The 19,886-nt window shown below is 41.2% G+C and overlaps 1 protein-coding gene across 2 annotated transcripts in view; it reads right to left on the bottom strand.

Annotated features, from left to right (window-relative positions):
* The window catches only part of ppp2r5a (protein phosphatase 2, regulatory subunit B', alpha isoform), a 98,148-nt gene that overhangs the window by 60,555 nt on the left and 17,707 nt on the right, over positions 1 to 19,886 (bottom strand). The window contains exon 1 of one of the 2 annotated variants that reach the window (XM_084083104.1): positions 5,133 to 5,317. The exons of the other annotated variant lie outside the window; for it this stretch is intronic. Within the exon in view, the coding sequence (XP_083939230.1) occupies positions 5,133 to 5,241 (109 nt within the window). The 5' untranslated portion in view covers positions 5,242 to 5,317. Of the gene's footprint in view, positions 1 to 5,132; positions 5,318 to 19,886 lie in introns of those variants that run through there. 2 annotated transcript variants of the gene reach the window in all.

Raw genomic sequence — 19,886 nt, forward strand, 5'->3', positions numbered from 1 at the left:
TTAAATTGTAACTTTAGAAGTGTGCAGACACCCTGTATACACTTATACTGCATGTTTGTTTAAAAAAAAAAAAGTTTTACTGTTGAGTGAGAAAACAATGTTGCACATTAAGCACACCCCCCGCCGCCCCCTCCCGCCCAAAATCATTTGGGGACCCCCCCAGTGGTTCTCCAAACCCAGTTTGAGAACCACTGGATGAGACTAGCCAATGAGTTGAGGGTTATTAGAAGCTGTCAAACTTGACCTCGGCCCGGGTCCGTCTATAAACGGCATCTGGCAGTCGTCCAGAGTCCAGACATGCAATCCACACACTGTGCCGCGTTGTTGTGGAGCCGTGTTCCGCTCCAGCGCGTCCAGCGGAGCGTTAAGTATGTGTGTGTGTGTGTGTGTTTGCATTACTATACTTGTGAGGACCGACCGTCCCCACAAGTATAGTAGAATATGAGAAATAGATGTTGTGAGGACTTCATTTTCTTGGACCTCGCATCAAGAGAAATTGTTATTTTATGGTTGAAAAAAGTTTTTTTTTGTTTACGATTAGAAAACAATTCAGGTTGGGGTTAGGTTTAGGATTAGACCTTTAGAGGTTAGGTTTAGGGGGTCGGGGTTAGATTTTCCCCTATTTTATACTTAGTTGTGCGGCGATGTAAAATACTGGAAAATAGCCGATCTACAAGCTCACAACGTGTCACAGCGCGACACGTTGTGAGCTTGTAGATCTGCTATTTTTCAGCTTTAGACTTGTGGTTAAAAATGCCCCCAAAAAATCTTATATCAATCTTAAAATCGGCTTCCTAAAATGTTGATGTCCCCGCAAGTATACTAATACAAACGTGTGTGTGTGTGTGTTCAGATACGGCTTGGTGAAGCAACAGCAGCGGGTCTGATTTACAGCCGTTCAAGAACATAACACCTGGAGGTGTGCAGAGGTTATGCAAACACAACCACCAACCGAAAGCCATATGTTGACTCTGTGTGGCTCAATGGCTTCATGAGTCAGCGCTGTAGGGTCTCTCTGAATGAAATATTTTCATTCAATATGTTCCAAATCTTTTTTTGAAATATTATTTCCCATCATCTCATTAGCAAAGAGATGAATGTGTCATATTATATGCCTGCAGCTTTTTATTATCCTCCTGAAATAACCTAGACATGTATCAGCTATGTTGGCTATTCAAAAATAGCAGATCTACAAGCTTGTACATCTGCATTTTTTTTTTTCTTTTTTTAATATTGAAAGAATTGGGACATTTTGAATAATTTTTTTTCCCCTTTACATAAAAACAAAACATTTTCAGATGGCAAGACATATCAATTTGGGGGTCCTTGACATGAAAACGTTTGAGAACTATTGCTATACTTAACCAGATGAACCAAAGCATCCCTCTTCTGGAAGGGACCATGCATATAGACCCCAGTCAACAAAGTATATAGGCTTATAAGTGGTTACATTAAACTAACTTATGTTATCACAAAGATATTTTCTGCAAGACCAAAAACCTCCAATCCCGTTCAACATCCAAGTATACAAAGAATATTTGGTGCCTCGTGTTTTTTTTCCAAAGCAATCCACTCAGATGTAAAGCTGCTTTCATAACATCAATGTACAGAGAGGTCAATGAATATTTTACAAGTGACAATGACATTTGCCAGCCAGGTTTGTTCTGTGGGAGTGGGTGACATTATCCATATGACTCAGAGCGTCCCTGAGAAGCCCTACCCTGTTTTCCTGTGTTAATAAGCCATTAGCTGACTACTAAATGAGCAAACAATGGGGGATAATAGAGCAACGATTTACAACAGGACCAGACCAATGTATCGGTTTGGTCGATATATCTGTCATTATTTGACTTTTCGGTATATACTCGGTACATCGGCAAATGCAGCCGAGGTGTCCCGATTCTTAAGCTTTTAAACATTTTTAAAAAATGGCTGATCTACGAGCTCACAACCAGTGTTGCCAGATTCTGTGAGAGAAACAAGCAACCAGGTCTAGGAAAACCAGCCCAAAAGAAGCAACAATGGGTCACAGGAGCACTTTAACATATACATCAGCTATTTGAAAATAGCAGATCTACAAGTTCACAACGCGTCGCGATGCGACGCGTTGTGAGCTTGTAGATCTGCTATTTTCAAATAAAATCTTGCGGGGAAATTATAATGAGCAGATCTGGCAACCCTGCTCACAACGCATTGCGACATTGTGAGCTTAAGTGGTTAAATGAAATAAATTCAGTTTATACGTGTATTTTATATTTGCTTATTACACGGCTTGGTTGAATGCTTAATTCTGATTGGTCAATCACTGAAGTCAGCGGTGTATTCTTTGTGAATATTGACCACTGAGCTAAATAACAGACCGCTGTCCAATCAGAGGCTCAGTCAGAGAACCTGGCTGCGCTGCTTGATTTTTGCCGTATCCAACACGGAAGCCATGTAAACAAACACACAATGTCATTTACACATTACACAAAACATTTGAAGCGAGAAATAGGCATTCTGTTTTATCAACACTTCCCGTTGTTTTCCGAGGTTGCGCTGGACCTGGACGCGCCTGGCACGAATTAATGGACCGCTTTCATTACCGTAGGCAATGAAATCCTTCCTTTTGTTGTTACTTTTGGGTCAATTTATACATTTCTTTATGAAGTAGCCGTGTAATAAGCGGGATAATCAATGGGGAGCAGGTCATTATTGAGAAATAAACCCCTTCACAGTGATTATTTGTTTATCTTTTATTTATAACTAAGCTTGTAAGTTAAATGTAACTTAATAGAACTTTAATCAAATCTCTAAATCCTTCAAATTGATTTCAAGATTGCATCGTCAGCATTGTTTTTCCAAAAATATCGGTCAAAACATCGGTCATCACTGGTCAAGGACTCTCCAAAAATCCCGATCGTCATCGGACCCAGAGATCTGTCATTGGTCAGACTCTAGCTAATAAAGCATTGATTTACACACTCCGTTCTACACTATTCCTAACCGCACACACACACACCCTGTCCTACTCTATTCCTAACCGCACACACACACCCTGTCCTACTACTCCTAACCGCGCACGCACACACACACACACACACACACGCACACAGGGGAATGGAGGTGACATCAAAGGGGTGGGAGAGTGCCGTGCAGAGTTTCATTTCATATTGAGGAGTGACAGATTTCTCCATTATGTAACCAGTCAGGCACACACATCCCCCAGAAAAGAACCTGGCACGGGGGGTGGGGGGGGAGAAACAGGCACTGCCAAGGAATCCTCACCGAGTTTCACACCTAATGAAAATGTTCCAGTGGTGCCCGAAGGCGGGCCGGAGTGTATACCGAGGTATACTGTAACCGGATCCTAACAGGTCGGACGGCCGCTTGTTGCTTTGCCGAGGGAAAAAAAATCATCCGACTGTGTAACTAGACCTCGTCTGCTAGTAAAACGCCTAACACCCCGTAATGTACGTTTCCCATAATACCACCCTTCCAAGGACTGAATGCTGTCTATAAAAGCCAAAAGCGAGCTGCGAAGGTAAAAAGATAAGTTGACAGGCCACAATACCTCTCTGTCCAAAGAGTGTATTGTGGGTTAGCGTGACACATAGTTAACATTCCTCCCCTGTAAGTGCAGAAATAGGCATGCTGTAAGCTTGTCTAGGGCTGGAGGGGAGAGTCATTGCTGTTGGGCAGGCCAGGCGTGCTGCTGGATTTGAATCTTAAACAAGTGGGACGGCCGGTTTCAGTCTAGAGGGTTAGGCCCGTGTTGTGCAACTGGTTCGAAACACGGTGGACGAGGCAAAAGTGAACCAAGTGATTTGGAGTATTGCACTCTGTTTGAACCCCCAGAGTCTGTGTAGTGTAGAGCTGCTTTTTAAGAGCTTATTTCCCTGTCCTGTCCTTTCATGGAAACAAAGAGAGGCTACATTTAGGCCAGGCCGAGCCCTTTACATTCACTTGCTCTTTTTTTGTCAAAAAAACAACAACATTATTCCACATAATGTTGAGGAGGTTAGGCTGCTTTGGGAGAGAGCTGTTTCCCCCCTGAGGCCATCAGAGATCTGAACAATGAACCTTACTGCCAGGTCAACTTGTCTTTTAACCTGTAAAATACCCGCTCACTAACACAGCACATACGTACAGCATTTTTTGGTAAAATATCTTGCAAAACCTCCTTGCACAAATTGCACGTTATTTTGGATTGTACCTAGCTCAGAATAGGCTCTATGCACAGCAGCCATATATTGGGAATGAATTGGATTAAGGCTCTGTTCCATTTAGTGTGGTGTAGTGGTTGTCTTATTTTCAAGGGCCTCCATAACTCTGAGAGTGTACAAATGGAACCTTACGGGTCCATTTGGTTCCATTTGTACACTCAGAGTTACACACCCACCATAAGGGGCCATTTGGGAAGTGTTTCTAGTGAGCCAACATGCACAATATCAGCACCCTGACCAGAATGGAACAGAGCCTTCATTAGTACGATTGGTACTTCACACATGTGAAGGAAGTAAGAAGAAGCCCAATTTCTTTCCAATATGGCTGCTGTGCATTATTAGAGCCTATTGCAAGTTTTTTTGGATTTTACCTAGCTCAGAATAATTATAGTTCACCAAATAATACTTCACTTCTATTTACACAGTCAGCTGCTGACTTATTTCTTGTTCTGGAACATGAATGCATATTAGGTATGTCCGTTATTCACTACGCCTATGTATATCGTCTCTGTCGGGTGGAAACCGCCAATGTCCAAGAAACTAACATTACTTTTCAGGATTCAAATTCAATAACATCAAAAGTAGCAGATCTACAAGCTCAAAATGCGTTGCTTTCGAGCTTGCGGATGAGCTACTTTTGAGACGCTGTAGTATGATCAAGTAGGGCGTTAATTGACCAAAAACGCAAAGTTAAAATATGGAGAGCGATATTACTGATTAGGAGTATGCATCTCTCTTTTATACGGCAATACAATACGCATTATGGGCTTTTCCGTCAACCGAATCCGCGTGTACACGTTTCATTATCGATCCGTCATCCAACCACATTAATTATATCATCCAATTTATAGATCCGCACCAACCGCACCGCAGGGATGCACATGGGATTCTATATGGATACGTACTTGTACAAACAATGTCACTCACCCCTGTCACGAGCACTTCTGTAGTGACTGTATACATCCCTATCCCAGGTAACAGCAAGCCCTCCGTCTCCATACACTTTCTCACATTGCATCTTCTCATCATAAGACATATCCAGTCGTCGGCAGGGTTATTAAGAACTTCACTAAATCACGCCCACACCAAACTTTTCCCTTCTTTTTTAAATTACAATTCATAATATTTTATAAATCCTCCGTTAAGTTTCTCTCTCACTAACAGCTGCCTGTAGTCCACCGTGTTGTTGTTTGCAGCGTGATCCAATATGAGTGTGACTACACTAGCGTCGACTCCCATTGGAAGAATGGAATGCGGAAATTGCGGAAATGCTCGTTCGATCTCAATAGACGGGTTTCCTGTTTGTAAACATGAGAGGATATGCGCGCGCAGTGGAGGGGTGAGCCTATAGAGGGCGCTATTACCCGCAGCAGCTCTGGTCAAATCTACATTCATAAAATAAATGGTCTTCACCGGGTTTAATGAAAGATTAAATTATGCAGTTTGTAATATCTTGTTTACTCAATAAAAATGATTTGTCGGAAGTTGGATCTGTTCGTCTTTTATTTGTATACAATAGCAGCATTATGCCTATTATGCCTATAATAGCAGCATTGTGCCTATCTAACTCCCAAACACAACAACAGAGTGAAGGGCACTTCCGGGTTCGTTCTACCCCGGGCATGCGCAGATTGCGCATTCTGCTCTGTGATGACGTCGCACGGAATCCTGTCTATGAGGAAGTTCCAATGTTTGGAACTACAGCCCATAGCGGCCCCGCTTTACGGCGAGATCCAAGCGTGGCATGACTCTCTCTCTCTCTCTCGCTCTCTATGGGTCTGGTTATTTGGAACGTGAAAGGACCCCCTTGCCGGCAAAAGCACGTGTAGTAGGCGGCTAATTTGTGCCTGATGGAAAATGCCGTAATATTAAAATACTACAAACGCACGCACGCCAAGATAGTGTGCTTTTTAATTAATAGCTGTAATAGGCCTATAGATAGATTCATTTATTTCCCGCATTATTTCGCCGGCGGTTTATCCAATATTAATTAGTAATTATATTTGATTGACTCAACCCCTACAAATCAACTCAACTTCCAAAGTTGAGTTGAACTCGGTGAACTTATACTTCCATGAGTAAGAGTGCTTTATTTACTTAATAACCTGTAGCGCCGATGTGCTCTCAGGGTCTCAATTACTCTTATTATGATTTCTTGTTTGCGTCTTGAACAACGCCGAGCTGAAACACGTCCCTTGTTAGTCTCGGAGAGTTAAATAATATAGTGAAAAGGACCTTATGGAGTGCTGCTGGCTTGTTAATCTTCTCGTTGTATTTCTTTTACCGTGAACCTAAAGTCTCGTCAGTTTGGAAAGGTTTGGTTCCTGTTTCTGGATCATTGCCATGCATATCTAGTAGGACACCTAGTGGTTGACGATATTAATGCAGGATGCCCGGCGCACAATATAACTATGAAAGTAATTAAAGTGGGCTATGCAGTGTTACCGGTTTTACCGGTGTTGACTGGGGGTCTGCGGCCAAATATATATATGTATCAATTTGGGGGTCCATGACATGAAAAAGTTTTGAGAACTACTGCTGTAGAGATGGACTCGCTCTATGATTCCTGTGGGGACTTGGGGGGGGGGGGGCGGAGTACTAGAGATGGTTCGGCCTGGCGGATACAGGCTGACATGTGGATTCTTTCCCCCAATGCAAAGCTATTTTTACCGCTCAGAAGAAACGGACCGTCACAGCGTACACACATTCCAAAAAGGGTGCCTCGGAGTGAATGGAAATATTTCCATGAGCGCAATCTGAAAACGGCGCTCCAATGGAGACCGAGACGACGACGTTGGCATGCGATATGATCATATGCTGCCTACCGGTGTTGCCAGATTCTGTGAGAGAAACAAGCAACCAGGTCTAGGAAAACCAGCCCAAAAGAAGCGACGATGGGCCACATGAGCACTTGTATACTAACATATACATCAGCTATTTGAAAATAGCAGATCTACAAGCTTGTAGATCGGCTATTTTCAAATAAAATCTTGCGGGGAAATTATAATAAGCAGATCTGGCAACCCCTGCTGCCTACAGCTGCCTATTTATATCTATTTTTTTTTTTTTTAATTACCTTATTTTAGAGTGAATAAATGAAGTATTTAATGTGTGAAGGGTAATTCAGACCACTGCAATTTATGCTGTTGCACCGGGAAAGAATGCTGATGCGCACCGGAAACAACCGAGGTGTGAGTTCATAACTTCATACGACTAAGTATAAATCGGTTTAAATCAGTGGTTCTCAAAGTGGGGTCCTTGAGGGGGTTCCAGGGGGTCACGCCCCAGCAAAATGTGTCAATACAGCATCACAACCATTTTAACCGCTTTATCCAGTAATACGTTGGCTATTCAAAAATAGCAGATTTACAAGATGACAGTGCGTCACTTCATGACACGCTGCAAGCTATTTTTTTCTACACAATCACACAATCATCTTCTCGTCTACATCTCTTCTTTTGGAGGTCCCTGGCACAAAACATTTTCAGGTGGGGGTCCGCAGCCAAAAAAGAAAATCAATTTGGGGTTCCTTGACATGAAAACGTTTGAGAACCACTGTTTTAAATGGGTTTCGTCTCGTCCCGAACTTAAAACTCATTGAAACGTATTTTATGCAGGTGGGATTCAGGCTAAATAAATATTGGTGAATTAGGGGCAACACCGGTAGGTGAATGGATGGCAGGTCACTGACCATAATGGACGCAATGTCTGCGTTTTGGCTTCCGGGCCGGAGCCGTGTGTGTCGCACAGCTTTCCCTTTCTGTACCCTCCTCAACTTCCTGCCTCTCCACTATCCCGTCTAAATATAAAGCAACGATTGCCCAAAACAATAAATAAATACATTGGCAAAATATCCCCTTTGATCGTAAGGAGGAAACAGGAAACTCTCTCTCCCATTGTGAGTTTATTTATTTATGTGGGGTGGCTAACCTTCATCATGGCATCACAAATCAAAAGCTGGCCCCGGAATAATGACAAAGCAATTTTCCCACACTGACGCTTTTGTATTGAAGATGAGGTTACAAAAACAAAAACATTAATTTTATTCACACTTGAAAAAAACACAACAAGCATGATGTCTATGCGATTCAACTCTGGGGAATAGGCTCTATGCACAGCAGCCATATTGGAAAGAAATTGGGCCTCTTCCCTATAGACCAATTATTTGTTTACTAACATTGAGACTGGACGCACAGGTGATTGTTTCACGCAATCAATTCCCAACCTGTTGTTTCGGGGTGCGCTGGTTTCAGTACACCCCAACCCCCTCTTGTGTGTTGGCTAGTGAGGCGCGTCCTAGCGAGACCTGATAGAATGGGTTTCATTGCGCGCATACTGGTTGCACGCATACTGGTTCTTATCAGTGTGACGTCGTCTGTTAAGGGGTATAGCAAATCTACAAGCTCGTAGCGCAGCACTCGGTGCCCCGCTACGAGCTTGTAGATCTGCTATTTTTGAATAGCCAAAAGTATAAAATAATGATTGTAGCTCAAATCTAAAATGACAGATGCTTAACCCGGTCTTAATGGGTTAATTTCAATGACCCAATAACTCTTGAGAGTTGAGAGTGTCTTGAGAGTGTACAAATGGACCCGTTACGGATCCATTTGGTTCACTCTGAAGGAGTTACACAACCGGGCCGTAACGGGCCATTTGGAACGCCCCCAAGAGTGTTTCCACTTTCTAGCAGTGGTGGAAAAAGTACTCAAATTCTTTACTTAAGTAAAAGTACCAATAATAACCAGTACCAAAAATTAAAATTTACTTCAGTAAAAGTACAAAAGTGTTGGCATCAAAATGTACTTAAAAGTACCAAAAGTAAAAGTACTAAAATGTTTGAAAATAGTGAAAATAGCAGATCTACAAGCTCACAACGCGTCGCGCGTTGTGAGTGTGAGTGGCAACACTGTTGCTCAATGTCCTCTCAGAAAATGGGATCTAAAAACGTTGCCATGTTTAGTGAGAGAAATAAGCAACCATGGTATAATAATGACAATATGTCATGTCTAGTTTTATTTGCTACATGTTCATAAAGAGAATTAGCAAGATGCCAGATCAGGATTCATTGGCATGGGACCCAGAAATGTGGCATTGGCCCGGGGCTGTAGTTACAGCAGCGCTGATGGATATATAAGATCTCTGAAGAGTGTAACAAGTAGGGCACAACAAACCACATGGTATGCATACTATGCATTATTAAACCCTCGAGGTGAAGCTCTGATGTTAAACACTTATGATGAGCGACTGTGTGACTTGCTGTGGAAAGAATGGCTGTGGCATGGCGACCGCACCAGAGCCCTACATAACATTACAGTGGCTACTAAGTCCTTTGAAATGTTATTACGTCAACTGGAGGCACACAGCTGGAATCGCTCTCTGGAACACAACTGATGACAAAAGCTGAAAACACAGACAGACTCAATCGAATTCAATGAGCAGTGAACTCAGCCACTTAACCCATTGAGACGGGTGGGAACGCATCTGTGTCATTTTTATTTTTTTATTTCTTTGGGCTATTCAAAAATAGCAGATCTACAAGCTAATAGCTTGTAGATCTGCTATTTTTTGTGACTTTTTGGCGATTTTTTTTCTTTGAATATCTATATTTTTGTTACTCAAATCTTGCTTTTGGGGGATTCTACAGATGTCTTCTAAATCCTAACAAGTTTTTTGGAAAAAGACGTTGCTATAATATCCGTGGTTCTCAAACACTTTTTTCATGTCAAGGACCCCCCAAAATGATATGTACTATTTGTCCGTGGATACCCTCATCTCAAAATATGTTGTTCCAGGGACCCCCCAGAAGCAAACATTTGTGTTAAAAATAATATATTCAAAGATGCACAAATCTTCCAAAATTTTCCAAAAAATAGCAGATTTGAATAGCCAAAGACATCTTAAAATGACACAGATGCGTTCCCGGTCTTAATGGGTTAAAACCTATATTGCCGATGTCGGGCAAGAAATCTCCATATCTTAACTTTTTTCATAAATGAACGCCCTACTTGATCATACTACAACTACAGCGTCACACAAAAGCATCAAAAAGTAGCAGATCTACAAGCTTGAAAGGTTCGAAGGGAGTCTCCTGAAAGACCAGAAATATATATTTTCAGGTCAGGATACCAATTTTATCCAGTCAGGAAAGAGAAGCAGACGCTGACGTTTAACACACATGAACACAATATCGACGTGCACTAAGAAGAAGAAGAAAGCTTTAACACTAATTTGAACCAAAACAACAACAAGAAACAAAAATACATCACTTACATCCCTTTTGAGAAAGTCAGTGCCTTATGCACCCGGGTTAAGATACACTAGGGAACAAAAATGTTTGAGATAACAGACTACCGGGGGGGCAATTGCAATTATTTATAAAAGTAATGGGTCGTACTCAGAGAGGCAAGAGTGAGTTTACTTCTTTATTATTTCTTACTTGTCTCTAGAATGAACACAGCTGCAGGCCAATTGCAATTATGCAACCACTTTACATTTGGCCGTCTCACGTTGGCCTTTTTGTGTGATGATTTGCTGTGAGCTGGATGGATGGCTGTCGGCTGGTTTCACCCCCCAGCAGCATGGAGCAGTCATCCAGTGGTGGAAAGTAACTGAGTACAAGTACTGTCTTTAAGTCAAATTTGTAGGTACTTATACTTTACTGGAGTATTTCAAAATTTCAATACTTTTACTCCACTACATCTCAGAGGCAAATATTGTACTTTTACTACACAACAATTATTTGAAAACTTTAGTTACTAGTTACTTTGTAGATTTTGATTATTATTACAATTACAACAATTATTAACCACTTCAGCCAACTATACATTTCGTCTATTTGAAAATATAATATGTAAAATGTCATAATCGTGACAGCCCTAACTTACAATGCATACAGAGAGAGAGAGAGAGAGAGAGAGAGAGAGAGAGAGAGAGAGAGAGAGAGAGAGAGAGAGAGAGAGAGAGAGAGAGAGAGAGAGAGAGAGAGAGAGAGAGAGACATACGTTCTGTCTGGTCTCAGGGCAGTTTACACAGAGACAAACCTAATGAGAGCCCTGAGGTCATCCATCATCATCCTAATGTTTGCAAACTGCAGTATAGAGTGTGTATACTGTACATACACAACTGACAGGTATTAAAAACATAGGCCTTTAAGTCTACTACGCTCTGGTAGTGTGTTGGTAAACCTACAACCACGATATTGGAATGTGGGGGCGGCGGCCGTAGCTGATTGGGTAGAGAGGCCATATGGGCAGAGGTGGAAAAAGTACTCAAATGTTTTACTTTAGTAAAAGTATCAACACTGCAATGTAGACATACTCAGTTACGAGTAAAAGTCCAGAATTCAAAATTTACTTGAACAAAAGTACAAAAGTATTGGTATCAAAATGTACTTAAAGTACGGAAAGTAGAAAGTACTCATTATGCAGAATGTCCCATTTCACATACAGTATGTGAAATGGGACACAGTACAGTACTTAAGTAAATGTACTTTACACCACTGCATATGGGTATCGGAAAGGTCGCTGGTTCGATCCTGGGCATGGCCCAGTCTACTACAGTGTCAAAGTGTCCCCTGAGCAAGACGAGTAAAATCGAACAGCTTCCCGCCCGTTGCACTCGTATGAGACATCTAAACTGAGCAACCGTCTGCTGGGTGAAGCTGGAAAAGCATTTCCCCTCCTGTGCGGGCCGGGGGGGGGGAACAGAAAATACTCCCATTAAACGTCTAATAAGTGCGAGGCACAATAGAGGTCATCATGGGATGGTCATGGGATGTTCACGGCTAACTGTACAACAAACATATTTGTATATTATTATACATCATCCTGTCTACAGACAGACAGACGGTGCTGCTGCCCCGTCCGTCAACACTTCAGAGGACATTAGCCAAGCAGAAAGACACCACAACAAAGTGGAAGGTACTGGGCATGCAGGTCATATGACCTCTGTCTGCAGTAGGCTGTGCTAACCAGTAAGGCTGGGTTCATTCACTGGTTCTCTCAACGTAGGGTGAGGTCCTCGGTAGGGTTGGGATCCGGAACCATGTGACATACTAGCATATACATGGGTAACTGGCGGCCCGGGGGCCACATGTGGCCCCCACCTTCACTTAATGCGGCCCTTAGGTTAATATCGGAACACTGATATATTATTGATTTCAGCTGTTACAATTCCAAACGTGCAAACATGACCCGCTTTAATTACTTCAGTCTATATTAGTAGCTTAATGACTAGTATAAAAATGATATTGTCTTTTTTATGTCCAATATATTTGTATTTAAGTTCATGAAGTTAACATAAGTATAACTAAATGCATTTGAAATTAAATAGAACATTTACTTTTCATGATTCCAAATAAAAAATAGCAGATCTACAAGCTTGTAGATCGCCTATTTTTGCTACTTTTGTGTGACATAGAATGGCGAAGTACGGCTTTAATTTACAAACAAGATATGACAAGTCATAATATAGCCGCCAGCGGCAGGCTTTTTTTGCCCCAATACAGTCTATCACAGTAGAACCGAAATAGCAGAAAATGACTACATTACCCATGAGGCATTCTGAACGTACAACGCGTCCCCCTCTACCATTAAGTTACAGTGTCCAAGTTACAATACACAAAATACACCAAAATAATACTTTTCAATGGACTACTTGGGTAGCACTGATAACATTAACCACAGTAAGGTTCCTAAAGTTTGTAGATGAGATGTTTACATTGTTAGTTCAGTCACGGTGACGACGTTAGCATTAACGTTAGCCGCATGCTAACGCTAAACGTCCGTTAGCTTAGCAACACGCTAACGGCTCATATTAAGTTGGTTTGGCTAATAATCATTAATCCCAACTAATGCCAACACAGTAATGGATGTAAACGTTCACAGACATGCTTTGGACATTATTATCAGGTTGCATTATGAACCAGCAGTTACACAATACAAGTAGCAGGCCATGCTAGCAGCTAACAACATACCAAGGCGGGTGCTGTAAACGACGGCCGTCCATTGGCTAGGACGGCCGTCCATTGGCTTTAAAGTAGTGTCTCCCCATTGGCTGTGAAGTAGTGAAGGACAGCCAGGACAGCCAATAGCAAAAAAAGTGTTGAATACATGTCGGAAATCTGTCGGGTCAGAGTCAGAGTGAATACAGAGCCGCGCTTTCAGCTGGCGGCTAAAAAAGTTAAAATACGGAGATAAGAGGTTTCTGTACAGTATATGCAATGTGTCCCTCTGGAGTGAGTGTGGAAATATAGTGGCCCTCTCCATCATCAAAGTTGCCCACCCCTGTACTAGCATCATATCCAGGGGGTGCACTTCACGCTAAGGAAACAGGAGATAGGCTCCTGACCTATGGGCCACATGGGTCATGAACCGGTGGATCCCAAGGCTATACTTACTTATCAATAATTTAGCTGGGGACCCCCTGGAATGCCCTCAAGAACCCCTGGGGTTTCCAGGGACCCCATGTTGAGTACCAAAGGTATAAAAAGGAGTAAAATTTCAAGTCCTTAGAGAACTGAAAAACATGAAAAAGTGCCACAATCACGGCACTGCATCTTGACTTACAAAAAGCCTGGGATAGACTCAGTATAATGACAGGCTAGATTTAGGATTCCACATAAAACTGATATAGCCATCCTGTCAACATCTTACCCTTGAAGCGGTGCTATCTCAACGATAGCCAACTGCTACAGTATTCTCGTACCATTAAACTTTGCACTGCACTCTAAACATTACAGCCTAATATGCATTATACATACATACATACATAACACATAATTGCTACTTGGGAATGGCTTCTTTAACCCTTTTAGACCGGGGAACGCATCTGTGTCATTTTTAAGATTTATTTGGCTATTCAAAAATAGCAGATATACAAGCTCATAGCGCGTCAGAGTGCCGTGCTACGAGCTTGATCTGCTATTTATTTTTATTTTAATCATGCAAATGTGTGCAAAACTTCTGACATATATTTATTTTTAAAGCTTCTGGGTAAAAAAACGTATGTTGCTATAATCAGTTGTTCTCAAACCTATTGATGTCAAGGGCCCCCAAAATGATATGTATTTGAGCGTGGATCCCATCTCAAAATATGTTGTTCCAGGGACCCCCCAGAAGCAAAGATTTGAGTAAAAAAGAATTTGCTTTAAAAAATAAATATATATATTTGCAAAGATTTGCGCACATTTTCACAATTTTTCAAATAAATAGCAGATCTACAGGCTCATAGCGTGGCACTCGGTGCCGCGCTATGAGCTTGTATATCTGCTATTTTTGAATAGCCAAAGAAATCTAAAATGACTTGGATGCATTCCTGGATTGAATGGGTAAAGTACATTTGTACCGGTTTTGTTTTGGCCACAGCTCTATTCTTCCATGACTGATTAAAACTGTCCCACTACATTTTGACATGTTTCACCACGGACGTCTAGACTCATTTGAGCTCAAAGAGAAGTATAACCTTTAATAAATAGATTGGAGCGAACTAACAGAGAATGCCCAGACAATATCACAGCATTTAATTCCATTCAACATTATTATCTTATCTTTAATATCACAATCCAAATCATACAGTATTCATAACGTTAACTTATACTCTATGGAGGACAACGTTTTGGAGAACTGAGATGCGGGGTGTCCATCAATGCAAAGGAGACATGTTTGTAATTAATCTCAGCCAGAGCTTGTAGATCAGCAATTTTCTAACTTTATTCTGCTGTGTTTTTTACCATGCACAAGTGTTTTTTACGGTACTGACTGCTGAAAGGCATTGTATTTCGTTTTTAGATGGGAGGCTTGGACCTGTGGCTGCCACCAGTCTTCTGGGCTTTGAGACTAACCGTGTCCAGTCATCCCTGGGACATCAAAATATGACGTATTTGGGAATTGGGACGAAAAAGTATCTCCCCTGGGACGCAGACGGGAACTATTGGTCTCTGTGACACAGACCATGGGGTTCATTTGAGACGTGTGTCCCTGTTATTGACAGAGCTTAACCCAAGACCTGGAACGCGTCTGTGTCACTTTAGATTTCTTTGGCTATTTCTTTGGCTATTCAAAAATAGCAGATATTAGTGTATATCTGCTATTTTTGAAAGATCTTGAAACTTTTTTTTTTTTTTTTTTAAACGGTTAGGATTTAGAAAACATTTGTAAGAATCGCCTCAGGTCTTAATGGGTTAATAAAAGACCATTGTTGGGAGTAAATAACTAAGACCAAGTCCATCGTCTTTTACCGGGGGAGTTATGTCACGTCACATGACTCTGTGAAAATGCCAGCATGGATGGACGACAGACTTTAGAGTAAAAGAAAAACAATGTCTTGTATCTGTGTTACACAGCCACGGGTGAAACGATCTAAAACAATCGATTTAATAACAATGTCTCCTCTATTCAAGCAACGGCTCGCTTTTAAAAGTCTATGTCTGTGCTTGGTGGAACAATATCACAGCACTATGTTCCATTTAACATTATTATCTTATCTTTAATATCACAATCCAAATCATACAGTATTCATAACGTTAACTTATACTCTATGGAGGACAACGTTTTGGTGAATATAGATGCGGGGTGTCGATGAATGCAAAGGAGACATGTTTGTAATTAATCTCAGCCAGAGCTTGTAGATCAGCAATTTCCTGCTCGAGTTGGATACAGTTCCCAGTTTGACAGCAATGATGTCTGTTCTGCAACTTTATTCTGCTGTGTTTAAATGCTCTTCAAACAGCGCAGCATGTTTGCAACGAAGTTCTACCCGAGGAGGTTTATCTGCTGTAACTTTTTAACCCATTAAGACCGGGAACGCTTCGGTGTCATTTTAGATTTCTTTAGCTATTCAAAAATAGCAGATATGCAAGCTCATAGCGCGGCACCAAGTGCCACGCTATGAGCTTATAGATCTACCAGCTTGTAGATCTGCTATTTTTGAAAAATTGAGAAAATGTGTGCAAATCTTTGAATATATATATTTTCAACATTTGTACCTCAAATCTTTGCTTCTGGGGGGTCCCTGGAACAAAATAATCTGAGATTTTTTTTTTTTATATATATATATTTTTTTTTAAATCATAGTATCTCAGGTCTTAATGGGTTAATATATATGTTTTATTCTGTAAACATATTTGTTTTGCGTGATGTTGTCTAATGATGCAAGTTTATGCACCGTTTGCGTAGTGACAGTAATATGTGTCATATGTGGGATCAAAAAATCCTCTTCTTTCCCGCCTGTGCGTCCCAGGGGAGATTACATTTTCGTCCCAATTCCCAAATACGTCATATTTTCATGTCCCCGGGATGCCGGGGCACAGTTAGTGTCTCAAAGCCCAGAAGACTGACTGGTGAGGCAGTGACACTCTACTGTAGGCTGAATGTGACATTCTACTGTACCTACACTGGTTCTCAAACTTTGACATTTCAAGCACCCCCATAACTCTGAGTGTACAAAATGGAACCAAATGGACCCGTAAAAGTCAATTTTGGTTCTATGTTTGTACACACAGAGTTACAGACCTGTAAGGGTCCACAATACACATGGAACCCCCCTGAAGGAACCGTGATGGTGCCTGGACCCCACTTTGATTACCACTTCTGTAGACCATTGGTTCTCAAAGTGGGGTCCGGGCATAGGTCATTTTTGCCTCTGCCACCAGGGGGGGCAAAGAAAAATATATGCAACATATATCTTTATCATATATGTGACATATGAAATTGTCCGCCTGCATATATGTCTCTATATATGTACATATATATCCATATATGTGGACATAGAAGAGACATAGATTTCATATAATTCACATATATGAACCTGAATATGGCGTAAAAAAAAGAAGACATTTTTTGTTTTAAACGGCAGGCCACCAGGGGGGGCAATATCCCCCCAGGCCCCCCCATAAAATCGTCTATGGGTCCATTTACAGTATATGTTGGATATTAAAAAATAGCAGATCTACAAGCTCACTGTACATTTTTTTAAATATTTGATAAATATATATTTTTTTAAATCCATAATTTTGACGTTTTCAGATGGGGGTCCGTGGCCAAATAAATATCAATTTGGGGGGTCCTTGACATGATAAAGGTTTGAGAACCACTGCTGTGTAGACAGAATGTGACCGGGCGTCCAATCCGTCCATGCATTTACAGGACGTTTACCTGCCTCGTTGTCGCTAATACAGACGACAAAGAACCCATCGTCAGACTAACAAACGCGTCGTGTCACGACATGTTAGCTTGAAGATCTGTTCTCTAGACGGCCCGCGCGATGGAAGAGTACAAATTGAGCTTTAAGCCGTTAAGACCTGGAACGCATCTGTGTCACTTTTAGATTTGAGCTAAAAAAAAGCATTATTTTACACTTTGGGCTATTCAAAAATAGCAGATCTACAAGCTCATAGCGCGGCACCGAGTGCCACGCTACGAGCTTGTAGATCTGCTATTTTTGAAAAATCGAGAAAATGTGTGCAAATCTTTGAGTATATATTGTTTTAAAGCGAACATTTTTAACTCAAATCTTTGCTTCTGGGGGTCCCTGGAACAAAATATGTTGAGATGGGGGTCGGCGGCCAAATACATATCATGTTGGGGTGTCCTTGACATGAAAAGGTTTAAGAACCACTGATGTATATAGCAACATAAGTAAAAAAGAAAAAAAAAACAAAAAAACTAAGACATTAGTAGAATCCACAGAAGTAATACGATTTGAGTTACAAATGTTTTAAAAATATACATATTCAAAGATTTGCACACATTTTCAATTTCTTTTAGAAAATAGCAGATATACAGGCTCATAGCGCGGCACTCGGTGCCGCGCTATGAGCTTGTAGATCTGCTATTTTTGAATAGCCAAAGAAATCAAAAAGTGACTCGGATGCGTTCCAGGTCTTAATGGGTTAAGCCCCGCTCACACAGGTTGCTGCCACAGCAACTGTCAAACTGGTTGGGTGAGACCAGGCTCGGCGCGCTTCTCACTCTGGTCTCCAAACTTGTTTAGGGTTCACACCGTCAAATCATGCTGGCATTGTCACAACAGGAGCCCACAAGAGACGTTATAAGCAGTGGTGGGAAAGAAAGAAAAAAGTACTACTCTGATATTTGACAAGTAAAAGTAGAAATACCACACAACAATGTAGAGTTCCTCTGCTCCTGTGTTCAGATTAGAATGTTACTGAGTGAAAGAGTGAAAGAACAAGTATTGGCATTAGAATATATAACAGTAAAACTAAAAGTTCTCACATTTTTTTTAAACGTTTCTTTTTTTAAATAGCAGATCTACAAGCTCACTTCAAGCTCACTTCAGCTATTTTCAAATAGACCAAGTCTAACATAGGAAAGTAAAGTGGCCTCAAAATTGTACTGTAGGCACACAGTACTTGAGTAAATGTACTTAGTTGCTTTCCACCTCCAGTTTTTAAGAGTCACAAGAAAAGACGCCGGCGGAAATGTGAGAAAAATATCAAGAAACCGTCATGGATTCATTCCACACCACCGTACCGTAGTATATGAACAGATACGAGTCTGACATAAACAGAGATACAGAAACCTGTCGTCAAGCAACATTCTGGTTGATCTGATGATCAAACCTACAGTAAGTCTGTCTGTGTGATTACAGTACCGTCTGTCTGCCAGCTCACTGTGCCATGGACTAAATGCCTCTATAAACTCATATGAGGAGAATAGAAAGCACTGCACGCACACACACACACACACACACACACAGTCACACATACACAGTCACACACACACAGTCAGTCACACACACACACACACACACACACACACACACATACACACAAACCAGGGTGGAACCCCCGCTGTGACCTGTTTGTATTCACTACCAGCTAGTTTCACAGGTAACAGCCATTGTTCAGAGGGTTCCTAGAAGAGTGGGCACTAAGGAACAGTGGGCACCTCCATGTGAAATTGTCTAGTTTGCCAAAAATATATATATAAAATATTTGAAAATGTGTCTTAACTCATTCACTGCCTGAATTATTTCTGGCCACGTTGCCCACTGCCAGAGATTTTTAATTGAAAAAAAAAAAGTACTCAGGAGCCGAGATACAGATTTTTTAAGTTTTAAGTTAACAAGGAAGTGGATGGGAGTCTAGATCTTCGAAAAATCATATCTCCTTGGTCTTTGGGTCACATTTTTAAAAAGAAATTAAAAAAATAAAAGTTTTTTTTTTTTTTTTTTTTTAAGTCGTTTTAGTCGTTCTAGGCAGGCATGGCTTGTGGGACAAAAGTCGTTTTAGTCGTTCTAGGCAGTGAATGAGTTAAGTAATACAGTAAAGTATACATGATTTGACAACTTCTTGTTTATGCCCAAAATGACATTTTGACAATTTGTAGCAATTCTAGAAATATTATATTTCTAAAATGTTGGACCAAATAGACAATTTCACATGGCGGTGCCCACTCTTCCCGTTACTGTTCAGAGGTCCTACATATCTTTGTACTAACTTGTATAGGAACAGAGCCCATTTGGCCCGGACGGCTGGCGTAGCGGTCTGGGGCACCTAGGCTGCTAAGGCGGGTTCGAATCCCGATGACCTTTGCTGCGTGTCACTCCCCATCTCTCTCTCTCTCCCCATTTCCTGTCAGTCTACTCTACTGTATACTATCAATAAAAGGCAGAAAAAGCTATCTTAACCCATTAAGACCTAAAGCCGATTCTACAAATGTC

Source organism: Gymnoscopelus microlampas (assembly GCF_963454915.1).
Source record: "Gymnoscopelus microlampas genome assembly, chromosome: 16".
Taxonomy (NCBI): Eukaryota; Metazoa; Chordata; class Actinopteri; order Myctophiformes; family Myctophidae; genus Gymnoscopelus; species Gymnoscopelus microlampas.